The sequence below is a fragment of the Rosa rugosa genome, chromosome 4 (assembly GCF_958449725.1).
Source record: "Rosa rugosa chromosome 4, drRosRugo1.1, whole genome shotgun sequence".
Lineage (NCBI taxonomy): Eukaryota > Viridiplantae > Streptophyta > Magnoliopsida > Rosales > Rosaceae > Rosa > Rosa rugosa.
Window position 1 is genome coordinate 42234518 of NC_084823.1, and position 11468 is coordinate 42245985.

Sequence of the window (11468 nt, forward strand, 5' to 3'; positions counted from 1 at the left end):
GACAACCCATGGCAGGCCAGATTATATTATCCTAATCAAAAACTAGAATCTTCTTAAAAATTCAAAAACACTATCAAATGAAGCAAAAACAATAAAAAAGAAGGGATCAAGTCATTTTCCTTTCCCTTCAAAACGCGAAGTTTCATTAGCCGGTTCAACATTCTCCCCCCAACACCTCAAAGTCAACACGTCAGCAGCCGTAATAAAAATCGTCCCTTTTCGTAATTAACTTCCCCTTTAAGAAAAAAAAAGAATTTATTCCCCCATTTCTTCTCTCTTTCTCTTCTCTTCTCTCTCCGACCTCCGTCCGTACGCGATCTTTCTCTCTCTCTCTTCTCTCTCCGGTTTCTGTTGCCATCGATTCGATCGGAGAGAACGAAAGAAACAAAGAGCTCCTGGATCCGACATGTCGTTCTCCGACTCCGATTCGTCGTCCTACGGCGCCGACTACAAGAATTTCAAGCAAATCAGCCGCGATCGTGAGTTCCCTTCCCTTCCCTTCCTCTCTATCCTACTTACTTCAATTTCTTTGATTCTGAATTTTGATGATTCGAGGAAATGAATTCGTATGCTGTTTTGGTTCAGATTGTTATGGTTAGTGGAAAATGATGGTGATTAGTAAAAGGGAAGTAAATTTTGTGAAGCTGGAAGTTGAATGAATAATGGAGTTAGTGAATTAGTAATGGTGGAGACTTTAATTGTTATCGGTTGCAGCTAGCTAGGTAATTAGGATGGTTAAGCCATGAGAGACGGATAATATGTGTAGAATGTGGCAGGAAAACTTTTTCTGATATGGTGCAATGTGCACCGGGCTTCAGCTGTATGGAATATTTGAATAGGGAGATTGCGGAACTCGGAAAATTTTGGTTGTAGGCCGGAGGTTGACCGGAATACGACTAGTTATGGTTTTTGCAATTGCTTTGGTTTATAGTCTTTTATATTTTTGGTTAAGTTACTGTAGATTATAATTGGTTGTGTCACTTGTCGTCGTTGTATATATCAGTGTTATGAGATTGTTGTTTTATATCAATAGCGGCTCTGCGGCATTACCATTTTGATGACTGGTGGACTGTTGAGTGACCCTGCTCTGTTCTTTTTGCTAATTTTATGTTCAGGGTTATTGCATGAAATGCTTCGATCTTGTAAATCGGGGGACTCAAAATCAACTTGGAAGGTACATACTGCTTGTATATGATGTCATTTGTAGTAAGAAGTTTGGTATCTGTACTTCTTGTGGATGTTTCGGTGGTTGCATGCCCCTCTCTAAATTGTCTACAAACACAGATGTGTGTGTGTGTATGTAGTACCATGCAAATATCCATTGATTTTTGTTTACATAATTGAAAAGAGCTTTTATATGCTTCATGGACATGTTATAGGAATGGGATACATCTTGTTGGTTTTGTGTTTATAATTGATGAAATAACTGAAGTTAAGGACTCTTAAGTGTGTTTTCACGTTTTATGTAATCTGGAATAAATTGCAAGTGAGTGATTCAATCAAACCTTGTAGTTTTTCTTTAATAGGTTGGGAAATTTCAAAAGGTGCTTGCTTTGGGGTGAAAAAATGTAAAAATGTTATCTCTTTTATTTTGTAAATCCATATGATAAGTTGCAGTACATTTACTTTTTATTCTGGCAAGTATCTCTCTCTCTCTCTCTCACACACACACACACACAAGCGCTCTTGGTTGTGTTCCTTATTCTGACACTTCTTTTGTTTACTTAGCATTTTCATGTCGTCCTATATATCTGCAGGTGCTGATTATGGACAAACTTACTGTCAAGATAATGTCTTATGCATGCAAAATGGCTGATATTACAGATGAAGGAGTTTCATGTAAGAATCAAAAGGGATTCCTCTGTAAATTTTTCCTTTTCTTCTTGTTCTTTTTCTTTTCTTCGATTGTTTTGCCTTCCTATCAGCTTTTTGCTCTATGCCTCTATTGATTCTATTGTCAGTGGTATGAACAGAATGCTGTGTTATCTTAATATTCAATGACATCATTATCTTCCTCTTTATTCGTCTTTCACTGTGTATCTAGCTGTAAAATAAAGGGGTGCATGGTATTTCTTTGACTACTTGCATCAGAGGTCAATACATCACTTCACAAACACACGCACACACACACACATTTGGTTATGAAATACATCACATGTTCCATTGTTGGTTTACCACTATTTTCAAAGCTTAAGATGCTAGAATGTGGTCCAAGAACTGCTTCATATGTGGGTTTTCTCTACATAATCTGAGCCCAAAATGTGGAGTTGAACTTGTCCGTATAGGATGAACTTGTTCTAGTAGAAGACTACTATACGAAAGAAACTTTAAATATAATCATAACCAAGATTACAGAAAAGAGACAATATATCCTGATTCTTAGTCTTATCACAAGTATTCTTAATGGGAATATTTTCCAACTGTAGGTGTGACTTTAAAAATGTTTTACTTCTGCAATTGACTGGTATTCATATTATCCTGCAGTGGTTGAAGATATATATAGGCGAAGGCAGCCGTTGCCCTCCATGGATGCTATATACTTTATGCAGCCGTCCAAAGAGAAGTAATACGTTCTACATTTAAAAAAAAAAAAATGTTACACTATCACTGTTTTTAACAAAGAAGATTGACACCACTTTTTTATTGGTTTGCCAATTTTATTGTTGTGACTGACTATCTGACTGGAAATGATTGGGTTTTCTGTGGTTATTTCTATCTGTTTTGTGTGTCATTATGTTTTGGTCATTTCCCTTGGCTTAAAGTTATAAATGATCTTACAGTTGAGATACTGAAAAAAAAAAATTCAAACTATTGGAACGTCACGATTTCAGAACTAAAAACTGTCCTTTTGTTGGATTGTCACTACTGATTCAGTTATTCTCTGTTCTTACATCATCTATGTCTGGTGAAATTTCATTTGATATGTCATTTTCGTCCAACCAAAAACAATTTCCGCCTCTCTCATTTCTGTTCCTGATTATATATCAATGCACATGTTTGGATTATTTTGGAAGTAGGATGTGAAATAACAAAATTTCCCAGTTTCAAAAGTATGACAATTTCAAAGATTATTGGGATCATTATAGGTTTCCTGTTGGGTTTTTACGTCAGGCCTATGGATAAAAAGCTTCTAACTTTCACTATGGTGTTAATTGCAGTGTTATCATGTTCTTGTCAGACATGTCTGGAAGATCACCATTATACAGAAAGTATGTGTGCGAATATACCTCGTCCTAGTTTGTTCTTTTGTTTGTTTGTTTTTTTCTAATGGGAGTCCTAATCTTTCAATGCCCTCTCCCACATTTTGTTTTTTTCCATCTGTGTAGGGCATTTGTTTTCTTCAGTTCACCTATTCCAAAAGAATTGGTCAGTCACATCAAGAAGGATGGAACTGTCTTAACTCGCATATCTGCTTTGAGAGAGGTTGCAATTCTTTCATGGGAAATTATTGTTCTTAGATTGATAAGATTGCAGAACTTTATGTATCAGCCCCAGTTGCATCTTGCTGTTTAGGAGTTCTAATTTATTCTAATTTGGATAATTGTGCAGATGAATTTGGAATATTTTGCTATAGACAGCCAGGTATGTGGTACTACTTCAGCAATTCATTTAATCCTGTCTGGATTATATGTAGTTTTTACTAGTGTTCTTATAAAATCCATTTTTGAAAGATAAAGTTTGACAACTGATCTACCAAAATCTAAGGTTCAGTATATATAAGTTAGAGGATGCCAGATCAGTACGGCTATAGCACCTTATATTTCCCATAATGTATGAATCAACGCACTTTTGGCATTCTAGTTTAGAGTTAAACATGTCAACATGATTAATTATGTTTTAAGGCTTTACTCAAGATTTTACTTGCATTCATTAAAGTTCTTGTCTTTTTAATGCTATAATGTGGTCAGGGATTGTAATAGTTCTTTTTTCCCCTATTAGTTCGACATTGTACAGTACTTTGTGGTGGAGGCACAGCCTATTTGATAACCACACCCGTTATCTTATTGTTGTCTGGATCCCTATTTTTGACGCTCATTTATGTTTCTTGTAAAAATAAATGACACTCAAAGTCATAACTTATTTACACAGTTCCATTACTCTAAATATAGTTAAAACTGTTCCTGCATTGATTTTATTCAAAAAAATAAATAAAAAAAAGAGGTTCATTGTTTATCTAATTTGTGATTTTTGATGCAAAGGCTTTTGTAACCAACAATGAGAAGGCTTTAGAGGAACTTTATGGGGATGAGGAGAATTCACGCAAAGGTGTTGCATGTTTGAATGTGATGGCAGCTCGAGTTGCCACGGTTTTTGCTTCTTTAAGGGTACATGACCTATTGTTTAATTTTGGTTAAAGATTTTTTGAAAAATTAGCAGCTAATTGTTAATCTAATTTCTTAGGAATTTCCTCATGTGCGATACCGAGCTGCCAAGTCACTTGATGCCACCACGATGACAACTTTTCGTGATTTAATTCCTACAAAGCTTGCTGCGGGGATCTGGGATTGTCTCATGAAATATAAAAAAACAATTCCAAACTTCCCTGAGACAGAAACATGCGAGTTGCTTATCCTTGACAGATCTGTAGATCAGGTTTTTAGGTGCATGTGTTGGTTATACACACATATCATATTTAGGGCATCCTTGTCATTATTATAATGGATATTCGTATTTGAACTTTCAGATTGCACCAATCATACACGAATGGACGTATGATGCCATGTGTCATGACTTGCTAAATATGGATGGAAATAAATATGTGCAAGAAGTAAGTTCGAATAGCGTTTAATTATATATGCTTTCCAAGTTTTTTTTTTTTTGGTCTCTAGGTTAGTTTATCATGTGATTTCACATGCAGGTTCCAGGCAAAAATGGTGGTCCACCAGAGAAAAAAGAGGTTCTCTTAGAGGATCATGATCCTGTCTGGCTTGAGCTTCGCCATGCACATATAGCAGATGTATGTCCTGTGCCTGTACTTATCTTTTTGGGTTTTCCTATAAATGAAATTAGTTCCCTAGTTTCCCTTTTCATTTAATCACCATTGACTGTGACAGGCTAGTGAACGGTTGCACGATAAAATGACCAACTTTGTATCAAAGAATAAGGCTGCACAAATGCATGGGTCCAGGTTAGTGTATTTGTGAAAAATTAATTATCACTTACGACTTTCATGATTTTTAGATGCCTTCTGAATTGCTATTTGTTTCCTTCAGTATGTGATATAGATATATTTTAATTCATCAAATGCCTTTTGGTCTTCGTTCCTTGTGTCTATCTTATATAAAAGGTAGTTTTAAATCTGTTCTGGCTCATGATTTGGAAGGAGCATTTTTGGTTATGATTTTTTTGACTATTTTTCGGAAATAGTGACATACTAAGGAGTGTTGTTGTGCACTAGATTCCTGTAAAGATATCCATACATGTAACGCTGTAAAAGTTGGACTTTGTTAAGAAATCAGAGCAACTAAAGCTCACTTCATATGTGCATATAGTTGCTTCTCTGGATTTTTCTTTTCCACGATTTGCTTTCTCTGGGCGCATATCTTCCAAGATAACACAACTTGGCAGCGTTAATCCTTCATTGTGCAAATCATTGATACATGACCCGTGACGTGTGTACCTACCATATCTTAAGTCTTTTATTGGAGCTTGGGATTTTCCTTTCTGGTCTTCAAACCCACCTTTCTCTTGTTACTATATGTGGGCAAATACTGCGAAACTCTGAGCCTCAGTTTGTGTGGTCTTTTAGTAGAGCATTCATTTTTTACTTAAATTAGACAGAATGAGCTTGTGTGTGAGAACCCTATTGTGTGGGGGTTGGCGTGATATAAAGTTGATACAAAATTATTTTCTAAGTCAACAAATTTCGAGATTTTACTTGAAATTGTTTAGTTCTAAGTACCTTACATGTCCAGTCTGGATGTTAGTGATTGCTTCAACATTTCTTATGAATTGCTCCCTGGGCTGTACCTGAGATGGTTTTCTATACAGTAATCCAATTTTCTATTTGGCCCTTGCTGAATATAGCATTTTGTTTTGTTATTTCTTGTTATTGATATTATATATAAATATATATTACTCGAATTTCTATATACTTAACTTGCTCTCTTTTTTTTCCTCCCCATTTCTTTATTTTAAGTATTGAACTGTTTGTTGATGTATAAATTTTATAGCACGAGCAAGTCTACATGGTGTCAGTGTTTGACTGTTGTTTTGTTTCTCACCTAAAATGTTCAACTCTTATATAGAGATACTCACGAACTATCTACAAGGGACTTGCAAAAGATGGTTCAAGCATTGCCACAATACAGTGAACAAATTGACAAGCTCTCCCTGCATGTAGAGGTTAGCTCTTTGAAGTAGTATCTTACTGAAGTATCTGATTCATTAAAATAACCAATTAGATCAAAAGTTTGGCTAAAGATTTAAGCTGCTGTTAAGTCTTTATAAAGACTACATATGACAGTATAAATACAAGTATATAACAGTATTTAATGTTCATTTGTCTCATAAAGTCCTTAAATGAGAACATGTTATTCAGCCCTTAATGAACTGGGGATGACTTATATGCATTGTCGCATGTTCTGTAACAAATTATGCTTTTGCCAACAAATCGGAAGTAATGGGATATCAAATGACTGAATGAAATTTCAAATTGTTGACTTTGAGCATGGATATCATGGCTTGAGCCAAAAAAAAAAATTTTGTTGCTCCAGATTGCGGGGAAAGTTAACAAAATTATCAGGGAGCTTGGGCTGCGAGAACTTGGGCAGTTGGAGCAGGATCTTGTTTTTGGAGATGCGGGGATGAAAGATGTAATCAAATTTTTGACAACAAAAGAGGTAAGAAAACTGTAGAAGTATACATGAAACCACTAGACTCCTTTTCATTATATTTTGTAAAATACATATACCATTTTTCTGCAGGATACAACTGGTGAAAATAAGTTGCGCTTGTTGATGATTCTTGCAGCCATTTATCCTGAGAAATTTGAGGGTGAGAAGGGTCACAATTTGATGAAGGTTGGTACCAGCTGAGGTTAATCAGTATATGTAGTCTTAGTCAAGTGTTCACTTGTTGTATTGTTCTTTGTTTTCAGCTAGCCAAATTACCACCCGATGATATGAAGGCTGTGTCTAATATGAGACTGCTTGGTGAATCGTTAGATAGCAAAAAAAGCTCAACCGGAACTTTTTCTTTGAAGTTTGATCTTCATAAGGTGAATGCACCTATTATATGCTTTTGAGTTATTTCAATCAGTTGATAAAATATCTAATAAGAAGCTATTCATTTTCAGAAGAAACGTGCAGCTAGGAAAGAGCGTCCAAATGAACAAGAAACATGGCAGCTTTCGCGTTTTTACCCCATTATAGAGGTGGTTTCCTCTTTGCAGATCTAAGTATCTATGCAATGATTATGCTGATTATTGTTAGGTGCCATATAATTTGTACACCTATAGAGAAATCTGATGTTCCTGTTTTGGATAATTAATTTACAAAACTTTAAGCAGTCATCTAATAACTGAATTGTCTCAACTAAATGCTTTAATCTTCTTGGGGGCTTTCTCTGCTAGCGAAGAGCAATTACTGCATATACCTTTATTTGGTTATGCACTGTATTATTTCATGGTGCTGTTGTTATTAGATGGAGAAGAGGGCTTGGAGCCTTGGAACTGCTTCTTTAAAGCAATAATGTCTGGATTCTAGACTTCATTCCATCTATGGTTATTTATAATTTTTATTCCAGTGAAGAATGCATGAGTAAATTTTCTTTGCTTACTTGTAGCATACCTTGCTAATTATTATAGAAATAGAACGATTAAGGGATCCCACTGTATACTCATCATTATATCCTGAGAGAGTGAACCTATTATGCGCCTCTCATAATCATGGATTACCATATTAATATCTTTTTCTTCTTTCAGGAACTTATAGAAAATCTTAGCAAAGGTGAACTGTCAAAGGAAGACTATCCGTGTTTGAATGACCCAAGTCCAAGTTTTCATGGGACATCACAAAGTGCACCAGTACATCAGCAACCGGCTGCTCATTCAATGAGATCGAGAAGGACGCCAACATGGGCCCGGCCTCGGAATTCCGATGATGGGTATTCAAGGTATCTGGCCTCTCAAATTGGATAAAAATTGGATAATTTTGTATTTTGGACCAAGTTATTTTCCTCTCTACTGCTGTCTTGTATTTCGTGGTTATGGACAAAATATGACTCCCCCATGATGCATTTTTAAAGTCTACCATAAATAATTTCCTTTGAATGAATAATTTATTTTTTCCCCTGAACTGTGATTTTATTTTCTCCTGCTGCCTACAGTGATTCAGTATTAAGGCATGCATCTAGTGATTTCAAGAAGATGGGCCAACGCATATTTGTAGTAATAGTAGGTGGAGCTACTAGATCAGAGGTATGGAACTGTTACACATGTCCTCAAATAAAGATAATAATTGTTTTTTTAGCCTATTGAGCTTACAAATTGTGTTTCAATTTCAGCTTAGGGTTTGTCACAAACTCACAGCTAAGTTGAAGAGGGAAGTTGTTTTAGGCTCCTCGGGTCTTGATGATCCTGCACCCTTTATAACGGTAATGAACTTAATATTTCATCTTCGAAAAGTGTTCCATTAACCTCAGACTGAGTAGTTATTCTGAAAATGCTTTCGGTTTCTTGAACTTGCAGAGACTAAAAATGCTGACAGAGAATGAGCTCTCATTGGATGATCTCCAGATCTGAATGTGAGGACATGCGAATTCTGGGAATGAGATTCTTATGGGTGTTCACTCCAATTGGTAAATCATAGAAACTTGCATCACCTCATTGTATCTATTATTCTTTTATAACCCTTTAGAGTTTTGACATTTGATGTAAAATTCTGCCTCATGATATTAATAGATGGAGCTTCAGCTTTCCTTTTGTTCTGTATATTTCATTTGCTCAAATGTATGATCCTTTTTAAGTGATTGGAAGCCATAAACAATTAGAAACTCAACATACTATGAAGCCTAACAACATAGCTGCTTCATCAGAGACAGGTTAAAGGGATCACTGTTTGCAATTATCCCATATAATGTCACTAATTAATTTCCTATAGACTTCTTGCCCTGGTTGTGTTTCTCTGTTAACGTTGTAATAACTTCTTTCCTTGATTGTGTTCCTTTGTTAATGTTGTATTTGTTTGTATGCTCAAGAGCATGAACGGAAAGCATGCTAAGATAGATGGATTGAAAGCGTTGAGATTATCTTCTTTTGGTGAGTTGCAAAGTTTTGTACCGTAACATTATTAATCCCACGAAGTTGCTAACAATATCTATTTTACAATAAATATTCAGTTTGATCATCATACGGAGTAAGGAGACAATTTCTTTTATTGAGAAATTCACCAAAGCAATGAGATATTTAACACTTTGATTAGATTAGTAGTTCAAAACGAGCATTTGATATAATATTTAATTCGTAAGGATTGATATGCAATTTAAAGTCAAATTTTTTTACAAATGAAACAATGTGTGTTGAATTAAACTATATCATATATTCATATTAATCCGTTGTTCTCTTGATTTGTGGTCAAATGCTTCACTACTGAATAAGGAGGTCAATTAAAAAGTTCGACAATATTTGCAGTTTTCTAATTACATAATAGTATATTTTAGTCAATATTTCAGAGACTGAAATTAATTTGGCTGTAAATCTTATGATTAGTAGCCATGCTATTGTAATTAACTTTTGAAAAAAATTCACATTAGTTGTAACGATTTAATTTCTTCCAACATTTCAGAGAAGCATCATTCCATTCGAACAAATTTACGAGAGCTTGCAACCATATGATTAAGTATTTGGGGTGAGTTTGGCATTTTTTTTAAGAATTGGACTTGTGCGTGTATATCTGTAAATAAACAACTCATTCGAAAATGACACGAGCAAGAAACATGAAATGAAAGTGAGGAGGATAGTAAGGAAGTTGTATGAATATAGAATGAGGAATGCTCATTACATATGAACAGTGAAAGCCTTGTCATGTAGAACAAATTCAAGTGAATGAAAATTACTTGTAAGAAAAGAATATGACTTCAAACTTTTCTAACCGTTTAACAATGCAAAAAAATAAGACTGTCAGCTGAATTTAACTATGAAAACAGATAACATGGGAATAAAGATATCTATGCAAATCTAGGTTGCAAAAATTATTGCTTTCTTTATTGAGATTGAAATCAAATACAAGTATATGATGTACCGTATCATCAGAACTCAATCAAAATGCATGATCAACTTCACACCAAAACAAAAACAAAAACAAAAACGAAAGCCACACAAACATAGAAATGAGGATACATGATTGTTGTATCTAGCATCTAGCTAGTACCATAGATAGCTAGATAGAGTTCTTAGTTGTAAGCATCAGGGTTGGCCAGAAGGTGGCTCTCAATAATCTTGAACAAACCAGCAGCCCTTTCTTTGCCAGCCTTAACATGCTCTTCCTTGATCTCGACGTCACCCTTGGTGTGGTAGTTGCTGGTGCTCTTAATGACGGAGCCTCCGTCGGAAGATGCTACCAACTTAGTCTCATACGAGATCTTCTCAATTTTGTCTGAGATAGCATCTCCTTCAATCATGCTGTACTTGTACACAAAGTTGTCCTTGTCAATTCCGTCAATCTGATGCTTCACGTAGCTGTATTCACTTCCTTCCCCAAGGTTGATCTTCTTGATGGTTCCAACACCTCCATCTCCTTGAAGAATCTCGGTACTCTTAACTGCCTGGGGAGCAATCTTGGGGATGAGGTTGTCTGCATCGAGAACGAAGGCCTTGAACAACCTGGTTGGCGGGATGACAGAGGTGAACTCAGATTCATAAGTGAAGACACCCATGATGATGACTCAAGTTAATAATTTGATGGAAAAACTTAACAAGTAAACTTCGGAGGTAAACGGTATTAGACGTGAGAAAGTATGAGAACTTGATGTGGTATTTATAGCCTTCGAGGAAGTAGATCTATGCAGTATGGACAAGGCTTTAAATTTTTCAATAGCTGTAGAATTTTGATTATATGCATGTGAAAATAGGAAATATAATTTTCAATTCAGGGTGTGAATTCAATACATCAATCTTTTAGTCAAGTCATCCTAGTTTGAAGTTCTGGAAGTACAATTAGTCGATCTTGAGGTACGGACAGCCGGGGAACTGTGAAAAGTGGAAACTCCGACGTTAGGTACCGATCCATTTCATTCCAACTACGTAGTAGTCTCAGTGTCCCAGTACAAGCATGACGAGTTTCCATATATATATATCTCCAATGATTAGTGTTTTACCCCAGTACTCCTTGAGAAAAGGTTATATAATTACCACAATATCAGAGAACAGTAAAATTTCATAAAAAATAAAAATAAAAAGATGATTTTTCCGGCCTATCAGAAGCTTCCATCAAGACTTGAAAGCTCGAGTCTCGTTCAATAATGGCAGA

At 35.5% G+C, this 11468-nt stretch overlaps 2 protein-coding genes across 2 annotated transcripts; one reads left to right on the top strand and one right to left on the bottom strand.

Annotated features, from left to right (window-relative positions):
* Window positions 1-235: 235 nt before the first annotated feature.
* On the top strand, window positions 236-8932 carry LOC133743208 (SNARE-interacting protein KEULE). The gene is made up of 21 exons (XM_062171071.1): window positions 236-479; window positions 1116-1174; window positions 1758-1839; window positions 2485-2563; window positions 3159-3209; window positions 3327-3423; window positions 3550-3582; window positions 4200-4325; window positions 4402-4593; window positions 4685-4768; window positions 4859-4957; window positions 5055-5128; window positions 6249-6345; window positions 6717-6842; window positions 6927-7022; window positions 7100-7219; window positions 7298-7375; window positions 7925-8115; window positions 8329-8419; window positions 8506-8595; window positions 8690-8932. The coding sequence occupies exons 1-21, from the start codon at window positions 407-409 to the stop codon at window positions 8741-8743; spliced, it is 1992 nt and encodes a 663-aa protein (XP_062027055.1). The 5' UTR covers window positions 236-406; the 3' UTR covers window positions 8744-8932.
* Window positions 8933-10219: 1287 nt separating this feature from the next.
* LOC133745515 (major strawberry allergen Fra a 1.08-like) lies at window positions 10220-10931 on the bottom strand. The gene has a single exon (XM_062173601.1). The coding sequence runs from the start codon at window positions 10873-10875 to the stop codon at window positions 10393-10395; it is 483 nt and encodes a 160-aa protein (XP_062029585.1). The 5' UTR covers window positions 10876-10931; the 3' UTR covers window positions 10220-10392.
* Between the last annotated feature and the right edge of the window lie 537 nt (window positions 10932-11468).

What these genes read in the sequence shown, in the direction of transcription:
- LOC133743208 (XM_062171071.1), top strand. Translation starts at nt 407, where the DNA reads ATGTCGTTCTCCGACTCCGATTCGTCGTCCTACGGCGCCGACTACAAG. An exon ending in CAAGCAAATCAGCCGCGATC is followed by an intron (nt 480 to 1,115) that starts GTGAGTTCCCTT and finishes TTTTATGTTCAG; the next exon opens with GGTTATTGCATGAAATGCTT. An exon ending in AATTTTTGACAACAAAAGAG is followed by an intron (nt 6,843 to 6,926) that starts GTAAGAAAACTG and finishes ATTTTTCTGCAG; the next exon opens with GATACAACTGGTGAAAATAA.
- LOC133745515 (XM_062173601.1), bottom strand. Translation starts at nt 10,875, where the DNA reads ATGGGTGTCTTCACTTATGAATCTGAGTTCACCTCTGTCATCCCGCCA.